Source organism: Urocitellus parryii, chromosome 10 (genome assembly GCF_045843805.1).
Source record: "Urocitellus parryii isolate mUroPar1 chromosome 10, mUroPar1.hap1, whole genome shotgun sequence".
NCBI lineage: Eukaryota > Metazoa > Chordata > Mammalia > Rodentia > Sciuridae > Urocitellus > Urocitellus parryii.
In genome coordinates this window covers 115,923,356-115,944,587 of record NC_135540.1, presented here as the reverse complement: position 1 = coordinate 115,944,587, position 21,232 = coordinate 115,923,356, and the positions used below count along the sequence as shown (strand labels likewise).

The window sequence follows — 21,232 nt, the reverse complement described above, 5'->3', positions numbered from 1 at the left end:
CTTTCTTCTTTATGTCTTCTGCATTTTCATCCTTCCCCCTATCCCAGTGAGCATATGATACAATTCAAAAATAAAAAGTTATTTACATGAAAGGTGGAGGAATGGCCTCCTGCCCACCCAAAACCCTGCCTATAGGCCCTGGAGAGCTCCACCACCAGGTCTCTCTATTGAGTTAGGAGAAAAGCACAACTGAGCTCATAGGGCACTCCAGGCCATTCTTAGCAAAAATGTTGGGTCCAATTTGCATGACCCTTTGCATTGATAAATCAGAGAATCTAAACTAACTCTTGAATCCCAGCATATCTGGTACTCCCTAGTGACACATCCAGTATTCTCTTCCTCCAAAAAAACAAATTTCTGATAAGATAATGGGAATGATTTAGTAATAAGAGGAAATTATTATAAGAGGACATCTCATAACTTGGGAATATTTTCCATTTTGCCTGAGAATGTTCTCTAAAGAAAGCCCCACTATAAATCACTTACCATGCTGGCTGTTTTCCTGCTCATGTTTGCTTCTAGTCTGAGTCTGAAGTTAGAGTGGTGTGTGTTTTATCCAAGACTGAATGGGTAGGGAAGCAGAGAAGAAATGGCACCACATTAAATAGCAGATATCAGGATTTCCTAGTTCTATGTAACAAATTATTACAACTTTGCTGCCTAAAACAACGGAAATTTTTCTTCACAGTTCTGGAGGTCCAAAGTCAAGGTGTCAGTGGGACTGCACTCAGCCCCTTCCCGCTGCTGCTGGCTGCCAGCTTCCTGAGTGTGTCCACATCCTCTGCCTCTTCCACAGTCACGCTGGCTCCCTCCTCCTCCATCTTCTCCTTTGTGTGTTATACCAATACTTGTCACTGGATTTAGGGCCCACCTGGATGATCCAGAGTGATCTCCTCAATCCAGGATCCTTATTTAATTAAATCTGCAAAGACCCTTTTCCCACATAAGAAAAAAAATAGGCTCCAAGGATTAGGAAGTGGACATACACTTTTGGGGGGAGGCATCATTCAATTTACTGCACAGAATCATCAGATTAATGCTGGGATAAACATTAGAGAAGGCATGGGATGTAGTCAGTTAAATGGGACCGATGTTTCTCCCAAAAGCCAATTTTTTAAAAACAATTCATAGATGTAAAAGAAGAAACAAAGTACTTACTACACCTGAAGCATTTCCAAAAGGTGCCTGCAGCAACTCAAAACCCTTAAGAATCCCTCTCTCATTTGTTTTTCATCCTTTTCCTTCATTCTTAAGGTTTGGCTTATTAAGTGATGGATTCCGTGAAACCTGCAATGCTCTGGTAGCAGTGAGCCAGCTGTCCTTCATCTGAGCTCTACCTCACTTGGGTTCTGTCCCTTTTATGTGATCACAGTTCGTTCTGTGTTTTGTCATGCTTGCCTAATAATAACCCTAACATTATTAATTGGCATCAGGTTGGGGCTTGTGTCATATTCATTGGTTTAATCCCTCGCAGTGTCTAACAGTCCCAGCATAGAACGTTTTAGAAAGGTGAAAGGAGCAAAGCGAGTTGGCCTATCCAACAGCTTGAGAGCTGAGGCAGGAGGATCACAAGTTCAAAGCCAGCCTCAGCAACTTAGTGAGACCCTATCTCAAGATAAAAAATAGAAAGGAGTTATGGCTTACTGGTTAAGCACCCTGGGTTCAATTCCCAGCACCACCCCCCCCAAAAAAAAACAAAAAAAAAAAACAGAAAGGTGAAAAGAAACAGGGACAGGGCTGGGGAAGTGAGGGGAGAATGGGGGGTTTGTTGGAAAGGAAGCAGGGAACAAATTTGGGGTTGTTTTCCTCCCCTTGCTGGGCTGAGAATTCATAATGCAGAAAGAAGTTGGTTCAGTGAAATGAAACACAGCTCATTTTTATTGTTAACTTGTGTTCTGTTCATAAATTGTGCCTTTATACTTTCTGCCTTCCCCCAAAGGTGTGCCTCGTCATCACCGGGGTGAAATCTGGAAATTTCTAGCAGAGCAGTTCCACCTTAAACATCCGTTTCCCAGTAAACAGCAACCAAAGGATGTGCCCTACAAAGAGCTCCTAAAGCAGCTAACCTCCCAGCAGCACGCCATTCTTATTGACCTCGGTGAGTCTGAACTATCGACTGCAGATGGAAATGGATGGCTCCCTCCCTTGAAAAATCTGAAGAGACTGTTCAAGTTATTTAGTGATCTGCCTTTAGGTTGAGCAATCAAAGTTTACGACTGAGACTTTTAATTTAAAAAGCCCTAGAGTAATCACAAATGTCCTCTTCAAGTATATAAAAATCTCTGTTTTTACTGGCAGCTCGCTTCTTCTGCTTGGTGGGGGTATTCATTAAGGCCGTTCATTAGGTCATAACTGTAGTTTACGCGGTAATTCAGGTATCGATAGGACGTTTTTATAGTCAGCTGAAGGAACATCCTGGGAAACATACAGACTTGGTTTAATTACAGGAGCTGCTCCCTCGTCTTTACTGCTCATTTGGAAAAATTGTAGGAAGCCTAGAGTGTGTGTATGCATGATGTCTGCATTTGGGATGATTTTATTTTGAAAATGGGTTGACACCTTATCTCTTGACCAGTTTTAAAAACATGAAGATAGAAACAATGTATCAGATATATGTGTAGTTGCTGTAATGGAGACATGGCTGAACTGGGACTTCATGGTGTGTACAAAGGACCCTCTGACTGTCTGGAGCCCTGCAGGGGTTGCAGTGGCCCTGTGTCCTCTTGCCTGCTGCCCTTTATAAGGACCGGGTCTTCTCTGGTGGGCAACAGGCTCCAGAGTAGGAACTTGTCATGCTGCCAGTAGAGCACCTGGCCCTGCTTCCAAGACCTGTCCTGATTGCCCCCTGCGCAGTCTCCCCAGCGGCCCTGTCAACGTGAGGATGCGTATAGCCCAGCAACCCTGATGGACGTGGCAAGAGGCAGAGAAAATATGTGGCATCAGGCCGTAGCAAGACTGTCAGTTTTCTAACCTTAAATGTTATCTTTCAGAAACTGTCCCTGGCTGTGGCCTCTTCTCCACATGCAGCCTGGACTAGGTGCTTCTGCCAAGCCCTTCCACCCCACCCCATGCTCTTTCCCTTGAAGCTTATCACATTTGGTATTCATAGTGTGTTATTATTTGAAGAATACTTACCAGTACTTTGGGCTGAATGTTGTGTAAGGGTAATCTACTTGAGTTAGTCCTCATAACACTGTCACAGATATTGTTGAGAAATTTGAAACAGAGGTTAAGCGACTTATTCAAAACGACACAGCCCACTTTCTGCGAAGCAGTATGGTGTCAGAACCCATGCTCTTGACTGTCCCACCTGACAGGTCCCCCCCCCCGCCCCCCGTAGGATACAGCCCTCTGTAGTCTGGACTTGGCTATTTCACCAGCATACCTTCCACTCTTAGGATAGTGCCTGTCACATTGTAGATGCTTAGTGACTGAGACTAGACCTGTATATATCCTTATGAGGAATGAGGAACCTGAAGCACAGAGACGTTAGAGTCACCTCAGCAGAGGTGCCAGGACCTAAATCCATGTTAACTCTGTTGTACAGTAAGGCCCACCTCCTGAAGGCCCCTGAGCCCAGAAGCTCTGTGGATTGTGATGCTGGGAGGCTGTGACAAGCCTTGGTGGCTGGAGCCCGTTTGGCCCACTGACCCCAGGGATAGCAGTTTTGTGAGTTGGCAGTAGCCATGCTGCTAATATGATGACTAACAGAGAAAATGACATCATGTTCCTATCATGTGAAATGAAGTGAAAAATAAATTCAGGGTGGGAAGTTGAACGGGAGTACAGAGAGTTCCTCCCGTCCCGTTGTACTCCTTCGTGGACGGGAGGAGGGAGCATTTTCCTCTTTGTTCCTCTTCCACAGGCAGAATCTCCCTCCGCCTTGTGTCGCTCGGATGTCATCACTTTTCTGTAAGGGAGGAGACAGTGCAGATCAGCCCCAGAGCCACATTCTGGCCAGGCCTCCCACACCCGACCAGGTGGCCTCTCTGCTGAGGCTGGCAGAGCCTGGCTACACTATATCCTCTGTCCTTTCCCATCTTTAGCCTCTACCTTCTGTGCCCCAGAGGCCAGCTGCATCATCCCCTGCCCTCCAGTGCTGACCCCTCTCCTCACCTCTTACCCAAACCTGACCTAGCCTCCATTTTCAATACCCCCCAGACACCCTCCCAAAGTCCTAAAAGAAGCACAATGTATTTTCCAACTCACTTTGTGAAGTTATCCAGAGACCCTCCCAGGGTCAGCTCCTCTCCCCCACTTGACTCTGAGAAGCCTGAATGTTGGCCCAGACCCAGCAGCGGACTCCTCTTACCTCTCACTGAGACCATGTTGTGCCCAGTCAGATGCTGAGTGTGCACTTCCTGTTTCACCTACACCATGGCCACCTGGGGGCCATATAGGCGAGTGGTACAGAGTGAAGTCAATCAATCCTGCATTTCGAAAGTGGCATCCCTATGCTGGCCAGAACAGGGACTTGTTGGTTTGATGTATTTTTTTTTATTCTTTTTTTTATTATTAGTTGTTCAAAACATTACAAAGCTCTTGACATATCATATTTTATACATTTGATTCAAGCAGATTATGAACTCCCATTTTTACCCCGTATACATATTGCAGATTCACACCGGTTCCACATCCACTTTTTTACATACTGCCATACTAGTGTCTGTTGTATTCTGCTGCCCTTCCTATCCTCTACTATCCCCCCTCTCCTCCCATCTTCTCTCCCTACCCCATCTACTGTAATTCATTTCTCTCGATTTTTTTCCCCTTTGGTTTTTAATGATTTTTTTCTTCCCCTGCTTCTTGCTTTACTTTCTGAAATTGGCTTTTAGTTTAACGAGAATTTTGTTAAGATTTACATCTCCAAAGAGTAAGAATAATAGACCTTATAGTTAGGTGGTGTTTCATAGTTTGTGAAGTGTTTCCTCATGCTTGGTCAGGTTTCTTCTTTATGCAGCACTGTATGGAACTGGGCATGTTAGTTCCATTTTAGAGAAGATGAATGAGGCCCTGAGGATTGAGTGCTATGCCCAAGCCACAGGCTGCTCAGTGGCTTCTATGTCCTGCCCCTTCTGGGATACCTGTTGCTTCTTCTCTGTCCCCTCCATCCCTACATGTGAACCCAGGAGGAAATGACTGCTCTAGTGGCTTGGCAGGTGACACTTGGCAGGTCACTCAGGAACTTTCCCACTCTTTATGCCTGGTTCCAGCTACACCCATTGTCCAGGATTCAGATGACCCTGACCTTTCTCCTCTCTAGTCTCTGACTCTCTGTTCGGGGTGGATGACATGGACCACCAAGCATTCTTAGCTGGGGCTTCTACTCCCATCATACCCACATTGGGGGCTGCAGGTGACACTGAGCAACTCCCTGGAGCCTCTTCTCAGGCTCACTTTTTCTGCTCCCTTCCTGGAATGCCTTCAGCAGGTAGCTACTTCCACCTGGTAATGCTGTCTGGCCTCTCCTGTGAGAGGAGGGATTTACGTGGAAGAACCCTTGACAGTCCAGAGACATAGAATCCTAAGGCAGAGAGCAGGGTGGGAACTCATCTCCCACATCACTTCTTAATTAATGTTTAATTAATGTGTTATAGGTCAGTAAAGTGGTGCACTGGGTAGGGCCTGTGAGGGTCTGATGAATCTCTGTGCCCAGAAGTGGCATTTTGAATGGGCTTCTAGATACCCTGCACCAGTCAGATGAACTCAGGCTGCCCATGCTGCCAGAGTGACACAGTACACGTGTCAAGGATATACTTGGCTCAAGACTGCAGCCTAGGACCTGTCGTGCTTTAACTTCCACTTGGTGTGTGTGTGTGTGTGTGTGTGTGTGTTGCTGGGGATTGAACCCAGGGCCTTGTGCATGTGAGGCAAACACTCTACCAACTGAACTATATCCCCAGTCCTCCCCCCACTTATGTATTTTAACCAGAGATTTAAAACCTGCCTGTTGTCTGGAAGAAAAGGAACTGGTCCAAGTGTTGAGAAAGAATTTTTCCTTGCCTTTTTAGAATCCATAGAAGTGAAAGAATAGTGGACTTCCAACAATGAGGCTGTCAGTTGAGGGTGTTAATGGTGACCTCACATAAGGAACAGCGAGTGTCTCCCTTCCCCTTGCCTGGCTAGTGCTGGCAGTACTGTGCCACATCTATTGCTGGTCCTTGCTGACAGGTGCAGTGGGAGTACTGCCTTTTCTTTCATATTTGGGTTGGAGTCTGGTAATAGAAACTAAAAACTTCCATGCTAAAAGCCAGAGAAGGGCCTAAAATTTTATCTGCAGCGGTCTTAGTAAGTACTTACCTGTCTGTCCAGTCCAGTCCAGGCCTCTGCTCTGTGGAGGTCAGCTGAACAGTCACAGTCTCAGTCTAATAAATTCCTGTACCAGCAGCTGCCTGCACTATTCTAGCATATGCTGTAATTTCTGATATCATTGAGGTTACATCATGAAATCATATTTGGTCATTCAAATGTGCCCTGTAACCTCAGAGTGATATTACTAAAGGCGGGTTATAAAAGGTAAGTGAAATGGGGTGTGATTTCATTTCCTGTTAGAGGTCTGTACTCTTCCCGCTCCCCTCAGTTGTGCATGTGCTAACAACCAGTTCTTCCCGCCACCCTGCCAAAAGAAGCCCTCCTGTTAAGTATTTGCAGATTTCCATGGTGTCAAGACGCTACCACCACCAAAAGTTCTCTATAGGTTTAATGCAATGCCAATCAAAATCCCAATAGCATTTCTTGTAGAAATAGATAAAGCAATCATGAAATTCATATGGAAAAATAAAAGACCCAGAATAGCAAAAGCAATTCTAAACAGGAAGTGTGAATCAGGCAGCATAGCGATACCAGATTTCAAACTATATTACAGAGCAATAGTAACAAAAACAGCATGGTACTGGTACCAAAATAGGCGGGTGGACAAATGGTACAGAATAGAGGACACAGAAACCAATCCACAAAATTACAACTATCTTATATTCGATAAAGGGGCTAAAAGCATGCAATGGAGGAAGGATAGCATCTTCAACAAATGGTGCTGTGAAAACTGGAAATCCATATGCAACAAAATGAATCAATCCCTTTCTCTCACCATGCACAAAAGTTAACTCAAAATGGATCAAGGAGCTAGATATCAAATCAGAGACTGCGTCTGGTAGAAGAAAAAGTTGGCTCCAATCTACATATTGTGGGGTCGGGCTCCAAATTCCGTAATAGGACACCCATAGCACAAGAGTTAATAACAAGAATCAACAAATGGGACTTACTCAAACTAAAAGGTTTTTTCTCAGCAAGAGAAACAATAAGAGAGGTAAATAGGGAGCCTACATCCTGGGAACAAATCTTTACTCCTCACACTTCAGATAGAACCCTAATATCCAGAGTATACAAAGAACTCAAAAAATTAGACAATAAGATAACAAATAACCCAATCAACAAATGGGCCAAGGACCTGAACAGACACTTCTCAGAGGAGAATATACAATCAATCAACAAGTACATGAAAAAATGCTCACCATCTCTAGCAGTCAGAGAAATGCAAATCAAAACCACCCTAAGATACCATGTCACTCCAGTAAGATTGGCAGCCATTATGAAGTCAAACAACAACAAGTGCTGGCGAGGATGTGGGGAAAAGGGTACACTTGTACATTGCTGGTGGGACTGCAAATTGGTGCGGCCAATTTGGAAAGCAGTATGGAGATTCCTGGGAAAGCTGGGAATGGAACCACCATTTGACCGAGCTATTGCCCTTCTGGGACTATTCCCTAAAGACCTTAAAAGAGCTTACTATAGGGATACTGCTACATCGATGTTCATAGCAGCACAATTCACAATAGCTAGACTGTGGAACCAACTTAGATGCCCTTCAATAGATGAATGGATTAAAAATGTGGCATTTATACACAATGGAGTATTACTCAGCACTAAAAAATGACAAAATCATGGAATTTGCAGGGAAATGGATGGCATTAGAGCAGATTATGCTAAGTGAAGCTAGCCAATCTCTAAAAAACAAATGCCAAATATCTTCTTTGATATAAGGAGAGCAACTAAAAACGGAGCAGGGAGGAAGAGCATGAGAAGAAGATTTAACATTACACAGGGACGAGAGGTGGGAGGGAAAAGGAGAGAAAAGGGAAATTGCATGGAAATGGAAAGAGACCCTCATTGTTATACAAAATTACATACAAGAGGATGTGAGGGGAAAGGGGAATTAAAAAAACAAGGGAGAGAAATGAATTACAGTAGATGGGGTAGAGAGAGAAGATGGGAGGGGAGGCGGGGATAGTAGAGGATAGGAAAGAGCAGAATACAACAGTCACTATTTTGGCAATATGTAAAAACGTGGATGTGTAACCGATGTGATTCTGCAATCTGTATACGGGGTAAAAATGGGAGTTCATAACCCACTTAAATCAAATGTATGAAATATGAAGTCAGGGGTGGTGGAGTTGGGCACAGATGTACATAGGGCCCAGCAGCAGCAGTCACTGTGCTGTCAGATTGTTCTAGAAATAATCCAGTGTGCTTCTGGGTTTGGGGTGGGAGTGAGACTTATTAAACCCCTCCTTGTTTAATCTCCCCACCATGCCATTGATTGGGATTCCAGATAGTTCTTGAGCACCTGGTGTGTTCTTGCCTTTAGGAAGCACACATTCCAGAGAGAGAAAGCAGTCATTAGGCAACTGATGATGAAATTATTTAAAAGTCTAAGGAATGATATAAAGGGTATTTTTTTTCTTGTTCAGTTCCTCTTTTCAGATTCTGCTCAGAGCCAAATGCAATAATTTAAGAGGATGTTAGGACCACAGATCCTCATCCAGGAAAGAATCCTGCAGATCATTTGCTTGTGGGTTTCTCTATCTTCTGCAAATAAGGAAACAGCCCAAGAGTTGGAGGTCTGGGTGGGCTTGCTGGTTTCCAGAACTACTGCAAAGATTCAGGGATCTCCAGGCCCCTGAGGAGAGGAGCAAAAGAAAGTCATTAGTAATCAACTATTCATAGCCTCAGCGAGACTGAATAGCTTTGCAGGTGGCCCCAGGGTTCTGTGGAGAGGCCTCAGGCCTCTACTAATAGTTACAGTGTAGTTGACAGAGTAAGCAGGGGCCTCACCCAAAGTGAGGTCAGGTGGGCTCTGTAGAATGAGGCAGGACACTCAGACTGGACAGTGCTCCTCACTGCACTGGGCAAGGGCCACCTGCAGGATCCCTTGAGGAGCTTATAAACATATTTCTGAGGGGCCAGCCTGGAAGGCACATGTTCAACCAGCCCCAGGTAATCAGATGCAATTCCTCTGGAAACTGCTAAGGAAGGTTCTTCACCCTTCCCCTGGAGTGGGGAGGGGGAGGGGAATGTGGAAAAGCATCCCTTAGAGTGCAATTCCTTGAGAACACTTAGATGGCAGAGCATTCCATGAAAGTTAAGTTCTAGGTCACAAAAATCATTACATTGGCTTTAATATAATTAGGGGATTTTCTTTGTGCTCATGTTTGCTCCCCACTGAATCTCTCGGTCTCATTCTCATTTTGCACATGAAGGTAGACTGCTTTAGCCAGAAATTGTAAAGATCTGCAGTTCTCTACTTTGTGGTAAACTGTAGAAGACGGTTTAAAGAGGCAGGTCTCTTATTTCAATGTACTTGTAGGAAGCTCTTCACAGTTTTTATCCAGTTTCCTTCTAGTTTGCAGAAGTGAGCTTCTTTTCCCTAAGCTGAAGTCTTCCAGAGCCAGTGTGCTTCTGGGTTTGGGGTGAGAGTGAGACTTCTAAAACATATTTCCACAAACTTTGAACTTAAACAATATTTTGCTCATGGTGACTGCTGAGTGAGCAGTGAAGTGCAAGGGGTTGACCATGTCTTCAGTGTGCGCTGTGCAAGGCTCCAGGCCCCAGAACCCACTGCAGATGAGCATCACATGTATGGTCTTTAGGAACTGTGTTTTTTCTCCCTAGTGCCAGCTCAATGCCTGCTAGTTTGGGGTGCTAGCAGTCTGCAGCACCAGTGCTGGATTATATGAATATGGATTTTCTTGGGAACATTTTTAATCCGAATGGTCCATTCTCTGCCTAGTGGCCTGCCTCGCCCTCCATATCTGGTCTATGTCAGGAATGTGAAAAGTTGTGGTGTTTCAAAAATTCTGACACCAGAAATCCCTTTTATTTAAAATTATTGAATAGCCCAAAGAGTTTTTGTTTATATGAACAATTCCTGTCCATATTTACTACATTAGAAATTAAAACTGATAAAGTTTAAAAATACTTGTATATTTATTTTAAAATAACTATAATAAACTCATAAATGTATTATGGAAATGGCTTTTCAAAAAAGGTAAGAAGACTGATGTTTTACAGTTAAGTGTCTTGCATATCTGATTTAAATAGAATCAGCTGGATTATCATATTTGCTTTATTCTCTGTGTTGTGGTTATGTTATTTCAAGTCCACCAAAAACAAAAAACAAAAAAACCCTACTGACTCCTCAGATCTGTAATTAGAAAACAGAAGGGTGACCCCTGAAAGGGAGACCCTCAACCCCCACCAAGGGCCTTCAGACTGACCACAGTTGTGAACTGTTGACCTCTAAGAAGGTAAGATAGGAATAGAATACACTGTAGAACATGGACTGCACCACAGAGTCAGATGGACAAGTCATTCTCCCGTCAGTCAGGAGCTGAAGGCCAAGGCTCAGGGCTCTTCCCCTACCTGGTGTGGACCTGAGCACCCATCTTACTGTGCTGAGTACAGCACTCTGTGACTGAAAATCGCATTTAGAATCTCATGGAACACACTGGGAAACTTTTTCTAGCTTGATAAGTTTCTGGCATAAAGAAAATCAATTACACTTTCTAAGGCTCTGCAACATGGATGACTTGACTGGTTTGAGTAGTAACTAAAGATGGGAAAGGCTAGGGTTCACAGATATTCAGTGAATCTAGGAGGTGATAATGTTTATTATTATAACCTGGAATTTATAGTAGCTTTCTAACAGGGTTGATTGCCAGTATCTCATTGTGGGGTGGCTCTTCCTGCCCAGGAGAATGTAAGCCACCTTAAAACTTAAAAGTCTCAAATAATTAGTAAATAACAAAACACAAATATTCAGAAATATATTTACAAACACAAAGACCCTGATAGATCTTGTCCACATGAGCTCTGGAACTAGACAAAGAGAAGATGGCTCTGGTGTTTTATTTAACAGGGTACATCAAAGGCAGGGATAAGGTTTCAGGGGCTGAGTCTTGCTTCAAGATGTCTAGTAGTCAGCAGGTTGATTGGCATCTCCTCAGGTCACACCTGTCTCAGGTGCATGTGGGATCTTTAGCAGAGTTTGAGTGGTAAGTTCACCGGCATCAGGTGGTCAGTCGCTGTGGTGGGTGCTAAGGGAAGTTCCCACGGCCACTTATCCCCTCACTAGGCTACTATGAGCAACGGTCTGCACACAGCCCACAGATGGCACATGACAGCTCTCTTTTCTGCACAATTGAATTTCAAATTTTGTGAAAATCAGTTATTGAGCTGAAACTTTCCTTTGCCTCTAGAAGTACATTAGTAAAATTTCCAGGCTCATGTGGAACATTATAGTTAATAAAGTAATATAGGGTCACTCTTCTACCTTGAATGTAAATTATTTTGCATTAGTACTTCAGAACTGTGGTATACATACCTCTTTTTTTCTCTGTCTTGCTTGGAAGTGGGGTCTTGAGAATGTGTGTGGTATATGTCTGCCAGATATGTGTCTTGCTGTTCTGCTTATGTTAAAGAAGCGGAGGCCAAGGTTCAGAGAACTAAATAGTCTATTCAGAGCTGTACGTGCCAGAGGTGGGAGGTGGGTGGGCAGGGTTCCATACTAGTAGAGTAGAACATTTGTTCTGTGAGCACTGGGGAGAATTTCATTACTTTCTAGCAGCAGAGTAACATAGACAAGGAGTATCTAGGAAAGAATTGTTGGGGAGAGGTAGAGCCAGAAAGAAGTGACTACAGAACAGGAAAGACGTGACGTTGTCATACTCTTCAGTCACCTTCAGACCAGCCCATCTGGATGGATTAACCGCTTTCTCAAGAAGCTGAAGAAAACACATAAATTTAGCTCCCTCCTCTGCTGAGACCAAATAACTATAAATAACGTGTGGCCAGATGCACCTCTATTGACCTGACCTGTGTTCAAGCGCGCCTGCAAATATCCTGTCATAGCCAGGAGCTTTTATGCTCCCTGGAAACCCGCCTCCTGTGCGTCACATTCCAGAGGGAGGGGACAAAAAACAGAAAAAGCCCCCCACCATTTTATTTGAATGTCAGCTTTTGGTGAAGATAATCAGGATTTTTGAGACGTTTCTGTTATTTTTTTTTAACTCTCTTCTGGAAGGCAACTCTTGGGTGAAAGGAAACACCCTCTGCCCGGCAGCCTGTTGGGGGACATGCCTGTGGTTTGGAGTACATAAATGTGCGTGTGATGAGACGCATTTGCCAGCAGAGTCCATGTGGTCTTGGAAAGGTTGACTGGGGGGCCTGTAACAAGAGAGTAGGGTGGGGGCTCCAGAAACCAGGGCTATCATGTTCCTCTTGAGAATGGAAGTTCAATGGTTTTCTTTTTGTTTTCTGTTGAAATGTAGACATTTGCAGGACCAAAGATCATTCTGATTTTTTTCACCTGAATCACAACCAAAAAAATAAAAAGCTTGATTTATTGCTGATTTTTGAATTGCAAACATTATGCCAGAAACAACCAGCTGACCTTGTTCAGAGAGCAGAGGTGGTGTTAAAGGCTGATTTATGTTATGATCCAGCTTCTAAAGATTGTTGCTTTAATCTGAAGCACATTGCATTTCTGGCTCAGTAGTCGTTCTTTTTCATTATAATTTCTCTGTATTCTCTTCCCAGGGCGAACCTTTCCAACACATCCGTATTTCTCTGCCCAGCTCGGAGCAGGGCAGCTGTCACTTTACAACATTTTGAAGGCCTACTCACTTCTAGACCAGGAAGTAGGATACTGCCAAGGCCTCAGCTTTGTGGCAGGCATTTTGCTTCTTCATATGAGTGAGGAAGAGGCGTTTAAAATGCTCAAGTTTTTGATGTTTGACATGGGACTACGGAAGCAATATCGGCCAGACATGATAATTTTACAGGTATAGAACATTCCTTATGTCTTTAATAATAAAAATAAATGCTAAAAATTTGTGTTGTCCCTCTCGTGTAAACCTGGGGAGCCTTTCTAACACCTGTTAATCTTCTAATGGTCGACATTGCTGATAGCTTTTTCTGTGTGAGACATTGTTCCTTGTGCTCTGTAGACTTCCACGATGACCTATAGGAAGATACTATTAATTGGCTCATTTTGTTGATAGGAAAACTGAGGCTCAAAGCAGTCACATCTTTGGGCCAGGTCACACAGCTAACAAGTAGCAGAGCTGGTCTCTGCCTCTGAGACCTGCTTCCCAACCCTGTCATCCAGGGTTCGGCTCACATGCCATGTCCTGGGAGAAGCTCTTCCTGATCACTGTATGCTGTGACCTCCCTCTTGCACCCCAGCACACTGTCACATCAGCCTCCTCATTTCTTTGGCATAACATCTTCGCTGCCAGAAATTACCTTTTTTTGTTCATTTGCTCGTTGACCTATTTTCTGGCTTTGCTTGGCGTGTGAGTGTCATGGGAGGGGAGGTTGTGATAGTGTTGAAGCTGTGTCTCTAGCTTCAACAGTGGTACCCAGGATGGAGTGGGCGTAGGCAGTATCTACTAAACGAACAGGTCTGTTGAAGGAGGCCAGACTGAGCAGCATGTCCACACGCCGGGCACTGCCCTCCACATTTCAGAGTGAGGAAGAGCACTGGATCCTCCTTTGGGAATATATCTAACTGTTGCTTAAAATGTTGGAACTTGTGTTTATATGTTCATTTCCCAGCAGAGTTCTGTAATTTCAGAGCCTTAGAAAGTATCATTAGAGCCAAGGACTTTGAGAATCCAAAATTACATGAAGATGGTTCTGCCTCGACCTGTGAATATGAACCACATGAACACGAATCTCGTAGAGGGATTGTTCCGTCCACTAAAAGATTTGACCCACAAAGCACTTTCCACACATTGTCAGGTTCTTCCTCCGTTCCCTTCATTATCTTTACTGTAGAGGCATCTGTCATCAAAGTGGAATTTTTTAATTTCCTATAATTCAGCATAACACACAAATCTTTCAGGGGCCAGTGGCCTCAGTTGATTAGACTTTGGCTGATGTTTAAGAGAAGTTTATTTTTTAGGCCTCTGAAAGTGGTTTTATTTTTCCTCATTTGGGGTAGTACATACCCAGCTTGGAGCATCTCAGTTGGATTCTGACCCTCTTTAAAGGTTATTGTTTCCAGGCCATGGATTTGCTGGGCTGGATTAAAAAAAAAACCCTGAGAGCCATGGGGCTGCTGGGAACTGGAGTGAGCTTCCTGCCAGAATTGTAACATTCTTTGAGGAAGGACATCTTGACTTTGGAGTCGAACTTTAATTGGAAAAAGTTATTCACCTTAAGAAAAATACTTAACTTCCTATATGATCTTGCCCTGGATCTATGTATTCCATATGTTATAAATCTAAAAATTACTCTTGTCCTGCCTTTTGTGAGTTCACAGGGAACTGACTGAGTGAACATGTATGGTGGACGTCTCTGGAATTGTGACATGCCCTCAGTTTATTCTCAGCAGAGAGACTGGCCTTTTATTTCTAATTCACCTGCATCCGAGTTTCTCAATATGTATTCGTATAAGAATTTTTGAAATGCTAGCACAAGGCAGATGTTGAGATTCCCTTAGCCAAGGGACACAGAGGACAGTAAAAAGAGAGTGTTAGGGTACTTAACACTAGTGTCCTGGGCCTATTCCCAGCCAGTGCCTCTTGCATCATGGTCCCCCAGGAAGCACTGTTGAAGGAGTTAATAGCTGAGGTCAGTGACTGCCTCAGCCAACTAGAAAGGTTCAAGTGCCATGACTCCCTCAGGCGTGAGGATGGGAAAGTTGGGGTACACAGCCCATCTTGGATTCTCAGCACCCGTGGGCATCTGTCCCTGCAGATCCAGATGTACCAGCTGTCTCGGCTTCTCCACGACTACCACAGAGACCTCTACGATCACCTGGAGGAGCACGAGATCGGCCCCAGTCTCTATGCTGCACCCTGGTTCCTCACCGTGTTTGCCTCGCAGTTCCCACTGGGCTTCGTAGCCAGAGTCTTTGGTAAGCATTCTCCTGTGGGGCAAGAAGCATTTCTTGTCACTTAATCCTGGACCTGCTTAATTTTGTAACTGTGCCACTCGTTAGGAGCAGGGTATTACTGACAGTCTGAGTTTAGTAGGGTGGGTTTTGGGACTCCTGCATCCTGGATTTCCAGAAGCTTCCCGAGCTGTCTCTACCTTGAGAGTTTAGTCAGATTCCCCTCACAGCCCTATGGCTGTCCCTAAGGGAGCCCTGTCTTCAGCCTCTCTGCCCCCTGCCTCTGGCCTGGTACTCTTTCTAGGTTCCTTTTCTGTGTCCTCCTTCCCTTCTTTGCTCTCGCTGCCTCTAGCTCTTCTTTTCTCTAGTTACTTTGGAAGACCTCTCCGTCAGGATCTGAGACAACTCTGTGCGTGACTCTCTCCTCTTGTACCCTGACACCTCTCACACCCACGGCTATGCCCTGCTGTGACCTTAGGTTGTCTGTGGGCCACACCTACCCTTTTCTTTTACTCTTTGAGAAGCATGGGAGTTCATGGGTAAAGTCTCACAGTCTCCTGAGATAAGCAGGGACAAGGGCCATCCTTTTGCATATCGGGAACCTGGTGAAATACCATGAGCACAATCAATTCCTGTACAACTTATTTTCCCCAATTTAAAATGAAACTAACATTTTTGACAATTCAGGTTGTATTCACTTATTTTTTTATTGTGAAGGAAATGTCCTTTATGGAAAGTCATTTGATAGTTTAAAAACCATGTAATCTTATACTTTCAAAGATTTATTTATAGAATCAAAGAACATCTTAAAGGGAATGTAGAGAAACACTGATATTACTATTTCAGGTGTATTTTGTAAATTTTACATATTATGTAAAAAGCCAGGTATGGTGACGTACCCTATAATCCCAGCTCCTTGGGAGGCTGAGGCAGGAGGATTCCAAGTTCAAGACCAACGTGGATAATTTAGTGAGACCCTGTATCAATAATAAAATAAAAAGTGTTATAGCTTGGTGGTAGAGTGCTTGCCTAGCACACACAAAACCCTGGGTTCCATCCCTAGTATTGGGGGGAAGAATTACAGATGTTAGATCTCTAGCTGTGGCCTTCAGTTTTTCTTGTTGTTTTGTTGCCAGTGATTTCTGTGGTGTTTTTTTTTTTTTCTTTTTTTACTTTGGATAAATTTTTAAAAATATATCAACCCACCTTACTTAGTTTTTCATAATTCTGTTTTTTAAAAATTTATTTATTCTAATTAGGTATACATGACAGCAGAAAGCATTTTGATTCATTGTACACAATTGCAGCACAACTTTGGACACAATGTAGCATCACACCATATGTGCAGTCATACTTGCACCTGCCGTAATGATGTCCATAATTCTGTTTTTCATACAAGGTCACAAAGAGGACTGAAGATTGAGAGAGAGAGGAGAGAATGCCATTTGTTAGTTTGAAAATAGCCCAGGCACTGAATTCCATGGTTTGGGAAGAAAATCCTCCCCAGGGAGCTGGGCTGACCACCAGTTGGAGCTGGAGGAACTGCATGGTGGCCACTGAGTCACCCCTGCCTGTGGACCACTGCTGGAGCTTCTGCCTGCAGGGAGTTCTGGGCTCTGGGGAAAAGTCTTTCTTTAGGCTGCATAAGTGGGCAAAAGACATGAAAAAAGAAGCAAAGAGCCCTTCTGTTGTGAAATAATTCAGAGCTCTCTGAAGCTCCTTCTAGAAATGAGTTCATAAATAAAAGCTGAGGAGAATGTTTTTCTCTGTGGAGGCAGTGGTGGGTTTTGGAGTTTCTTATGCAGTATAAAGGTGCCAGTGTTGCCTACTGGATCAAGTGGGTTCCTGTCTGGCTGATTGAGGGCGCCAGGGATTACAGGCAGCCATGGGAGCTGAAGGAAGCCTTGTGCTGTGACGTCACTCTGCAGACTCTACTGGATGTTTTTGCATAGTCCTTATTGCCTTCAGGACTTGAACAATTTAGTTGGTTCCACTGAAAAGATGTTTTTTAAAAACCATTTCTAAATACAGTTTTGGTGACTTCAACCCTGTTTGTTGAGCCCCAGGTGGAAGGTTCCTTAGTTTTAAATTCTGAAGCCTGCCATCCAGACTCTCATCTTTTTTGGCCTGGGGCCCATTTTATTATAAGCCTTTAAGCCTGGATAAACCCTAAAAACAAACGGACCTTTGTTGACTGCTCGCTGTTTTATACATCAGTAAAAGATTCTCCACTTGCATCAGCATAGCTCACGTATGAATTATAGGTCACTTCAAATTAAGGAAATCAAGGATTTGCTTCTGAAGGGCAGCTACCAACAATATGTGTGCCTCAGCCATGCTTGGTAGTCACACTGATTAGCTGTCATCCTGCCTGGTGCCACACCACTCTCCTCTATATGTTTCTGGTTGAAGGTTAGCAGGGCCTTGGGGAAAATGCTTATTCTGTTCACCTTCTAACCACATCTTCCTGTAGGGAAGAAAAATCCAGAAAATAGGAGCTGCTTGCTCCTACTGGTGGAGGAGGCTGCAGTGTTGGGCTCCTAGTTTTTCCTCTAGGATGTCCTGCCAAGGAGATGACGAGGTGGTGGGGCATGAAACTGAGGGTTTTGCATAAGCCACCTGTAATGCAATGCAGGCTTTAGTGAAGTTTTAGGACAAAAATAGACTGGGAAAACAAGTATGTCTGTATGGCCAGGAAACCGTCTGGCCATTCAGGCAATGTCATGCAGTGACAATGAAGTGAGTTTTTAAAAATCTGTACAGTAAGCTGGGTGTGGTGGTGCATGCCTCGTAGGTGGTAATCCCATCTTCTCAGGATGCTGAGGCAGGAAGATAGGCCAATATGGGCAATTTGTTGAGACCCTGTCTCAAAATTTAAAAAAAAAAAAAAAAAGAGTTGGATATGTAGCTCAGTGGTAGAGCTCCCCTGCGTTCATTCCTCAGTACCAAAATGACAGAAGGAACGAATCTGTACAGTTGTTGTCAGCCTTTCTGACAGTTGTTGTCAGCTCCCCATCTGCTCCTGATAGGAATGTGCCACAACCAGAAGGCCACAGGCTCCTGAGAGAAAGTCAGGGAGAGGGGTTAGCCTGGACAGAGACAGGTGGCTGGGAAAGAGAATACCACGTGAGTTCACAGAGGAAAGTTTCACTTTGAGATCACAGGATTGTAAGTAGAGGTTCTGTACGCTGGAACATGGGAACAGGACTGTTGCAGCATCTCTAAAGGGAAGTAGCTAGTGGAATTCTCAGCGAATAATGTGCGAAGTTGTGGAGTCAGCCTGATTTAACATTCCCTCAACTTCCTGTGTGTTTCTAGGAGGCTTGAAAAAACTGAGAGGAAAGGGAAGGGACAGGAGGAAAGTCCTATGGAGAGGGATGGACTGCAGGTTGTGCCTGGGCTGCTGCAGTGCTGCTGATGCCTCCAACAGTTCTCTGCATACAGTGGTTTCCAGTGAGGACTTCAGTGCACCTTTCCCAGGACATTACTGGTTTAAAAAAATCCAGCATGCAAATGGATATGGATATGGATTGGAAGCCATACAAAACTAAAATACTTTGGGTGAAGCAGTGGGGGATTGTAGTAACTTATTTTACAGCCATTGAAAAATTATCTTTAATTTCTAAAATTTCTAGAGTGAGGGGGGAAGTACTGATTATGTAAATATAGAGTCTCTCCCAAATGCCGTCAGAAAGATTTAAAAAAAAAAATTTTTTTAGTTGTAGATGGTCATAATACCCTTATTTTATTTATTTTTATATGGTGCTGAGGATTAAACCCAGTGCCTCACATATGCTAGGCAATTGCTCTATCACTGAGCCACAATTGTAGCCCCTGTCAGATAAGATTTAGGAGGCCAGTTGAGGGGGTCTTCCTTCAACCCTTTCAGCACGTTCTTTCATCAGGTACCCAAATGAAGTTCTTGTTTAAGACCTACCCAGTCTACCAGAAGCTTCTGGGCTGAGGTGGGCACTGGAAGTAGGAGGTGTGGGAGGTGTGAATGGAGCATTCATCTCGACTGCCAGTAGGCCCCATAAAAGGCACCTTTTCTCTCTTAAGCTAAGGAGCTCTTGCCGGGATGAGACCCAGAACCTAGATGTCATTAGCGTCACCTTCTTGCCAAGGCACTGACCCATTCAGAGCAGAGGTAAAGTGGGCAGTCGCGGAAGGCTTTACATGCCTTGACCAGAGTGGGAGTGGAAGGCCTTGATGAGCTGGCTGTGCACCCCACAGTCTGCCCCACATAACCAGTGTTTTTCCCTCTACCAAAGTGCCTTCAGTTCCCTGCACAGGAGGAGCTTCTCTCACACCTTCCCCACCTACACACTGCTCAGGATGTTACTGCCTGACTTCTCACCTAGCAGTTCCCACTGGCTCTTCGAGCACTCACCTTCCTTGGTCTTTCCCGTCTTCGTTATCCTCATAGCACCCTGGCTACCAAGCCAGCATGCATTGGTGTCTCTGCAGTTCTTCTTTGTGCTTTTGTTCATGGCTAAATCCTCAGTGCCTGATAGCAACTAATGCTTAAGTTAAATTAGAAGAAACTTCTTAGGAAGAGTGCTCCAGAAGGTCTTGAGTAATATAGGAAAGAACCTTTCCATTTTATTCCATTAAATGCAAACAGACCCAATAAATTACACATGATCAGGGTTATATTTTTTTTAACATACCAATAAAAAGACAAACACACAAACACTTCTCCAAATTTTCTTTCATTTTCTTGATTCAATCCAAAAAAAGTCCTAGTTTAGAATTGTAAGAAGCACTGTCTTACGTCATTGTGAAAACCAAGATTCTAAGGGTATGAAAGTCAGAAGACCTGTTGCTGACCTCAGAACCACTGATCTGGATTGTGTATTTGATCATGCTCTTGAAAGCTCCCAGTAATTATCTCCGTTGGCTTAGATGTGGTGATAATGCACCTAATTTTAAGGTACAGTTTTAGGTACTTGTTCCTCAGAGACTAAAGATCCCAAGCCATAAGAAATCATTGATTTGACAATGAAATCCTTTCCCCAAGATCCTTGCCAAAAAAAGGTCAATGTTTATTCTGAAAGAGAAATTTTTGTAAAGCTATAAAATGTTCATATATTAAAAGGAAGTTGTACTAGCTTAACCACTAACCTCAAATCTAATTTGTCTTTTTTTTAGCAATATCATTTCTGTTTAAAAATGCATCTTGTACTATGATAGATCTTTTAATTTTATTTCCTGTAGTGGTGAATTACATAAATAGACCATATTTTTAATAAACATATTTGCTGGAATATTCTTCCATGGCACTGCCTCATTATGGATCGTACTTCCCTGAAGAAGTTTAGTTTTCAAAGATCCCATTGGTTCTCTAATTGTCTTCGGAGCCTCGACAGCCAGCCCTGCGTAAGAAAACCAGGGATCTGGCATCCCTTCCCATCCTGGGGCCACCCAGGACCATCAGCAGCTGGGATGTTAGTGAAAGCTGTGTGGTACCCATGCTGATCAGCCATGGCAGGCTGATCTCAGGACTGCCGTCACCTAGCATAGGACCTGTCCCAGCTAGCACCAGCTCCAGTTGTGGTTAGGGCTTTGTGAAGTCACAGCATCTCAAGGGCTAACCTGATAGGTTCCCAGGCCCCTTGTTTCTGCTTTTTGCACTTTGTTTGGAGACTGCTCTGACTGAGTTCCCCACAGGCAGAGCCGCAGTCAGCCTTTGCTTTGCTGCTGCTTAATGGCTTTTACATGTTATCAGACCAAACGAGGAAAGGTGGCCTAGCAGGGATTCTCTCACCTCTTTTTTTCCCCTCAGTTTTCTTGAGTTGACATTTACAACTGCTTCATTCTTTCCATTAGCCTGTAGCCAAAAAGCAAAAGAAGGAAAAAAAAAAAAAAAAGAAATTCACTCTTGCCTCTGATTTTACTTCTACTCGTGTCTTTAAAATTGTATATTTTTTCTTATGCTTATTAGTCCGGTTATTAGATAACTGGCCTGAATTTAGTCACTTAATTACTAGTTGCTATGGCTATGCTTTAACCCCAGGACATTTGCTTCTCTTTGTCCAGTGGAGTCACTTTTCCAAG

General features: G+C 43.8%; 1 protein-coding gene across 3 annotated transcripts in view; it reads left to right on the top strand.

The window, feature by feature from the left end:
• Tbc1d1 (TBC1 domain family member 1) overlaps window positions 1–21,232 on the top strand; it is a 214,792-nt gene that overhangs the window by 179,413 nt on the left and 14,147 nt on the right. For all 3 annotated transcript variants that reach the window (XM_026385254.2, XM_026385235.2, XM_026385263.2), the window contains 3 exons: window positions 1,940–2,098; window positions 12,874–13,118; window positions 15,040–15,199. In XM_026385254.2, the coding sequence (XP_026241039.2) occupies window positions 1,940–2,098; window positions 12,874–13,118; window positions 15,040–15,199 (564 nt within the window). The remainder of the gene's footprint in view (window positions 1–1,939; window positions 2,099–12,873; window positions 13,119–15,039; window positions 15,200–21,232) is intronic.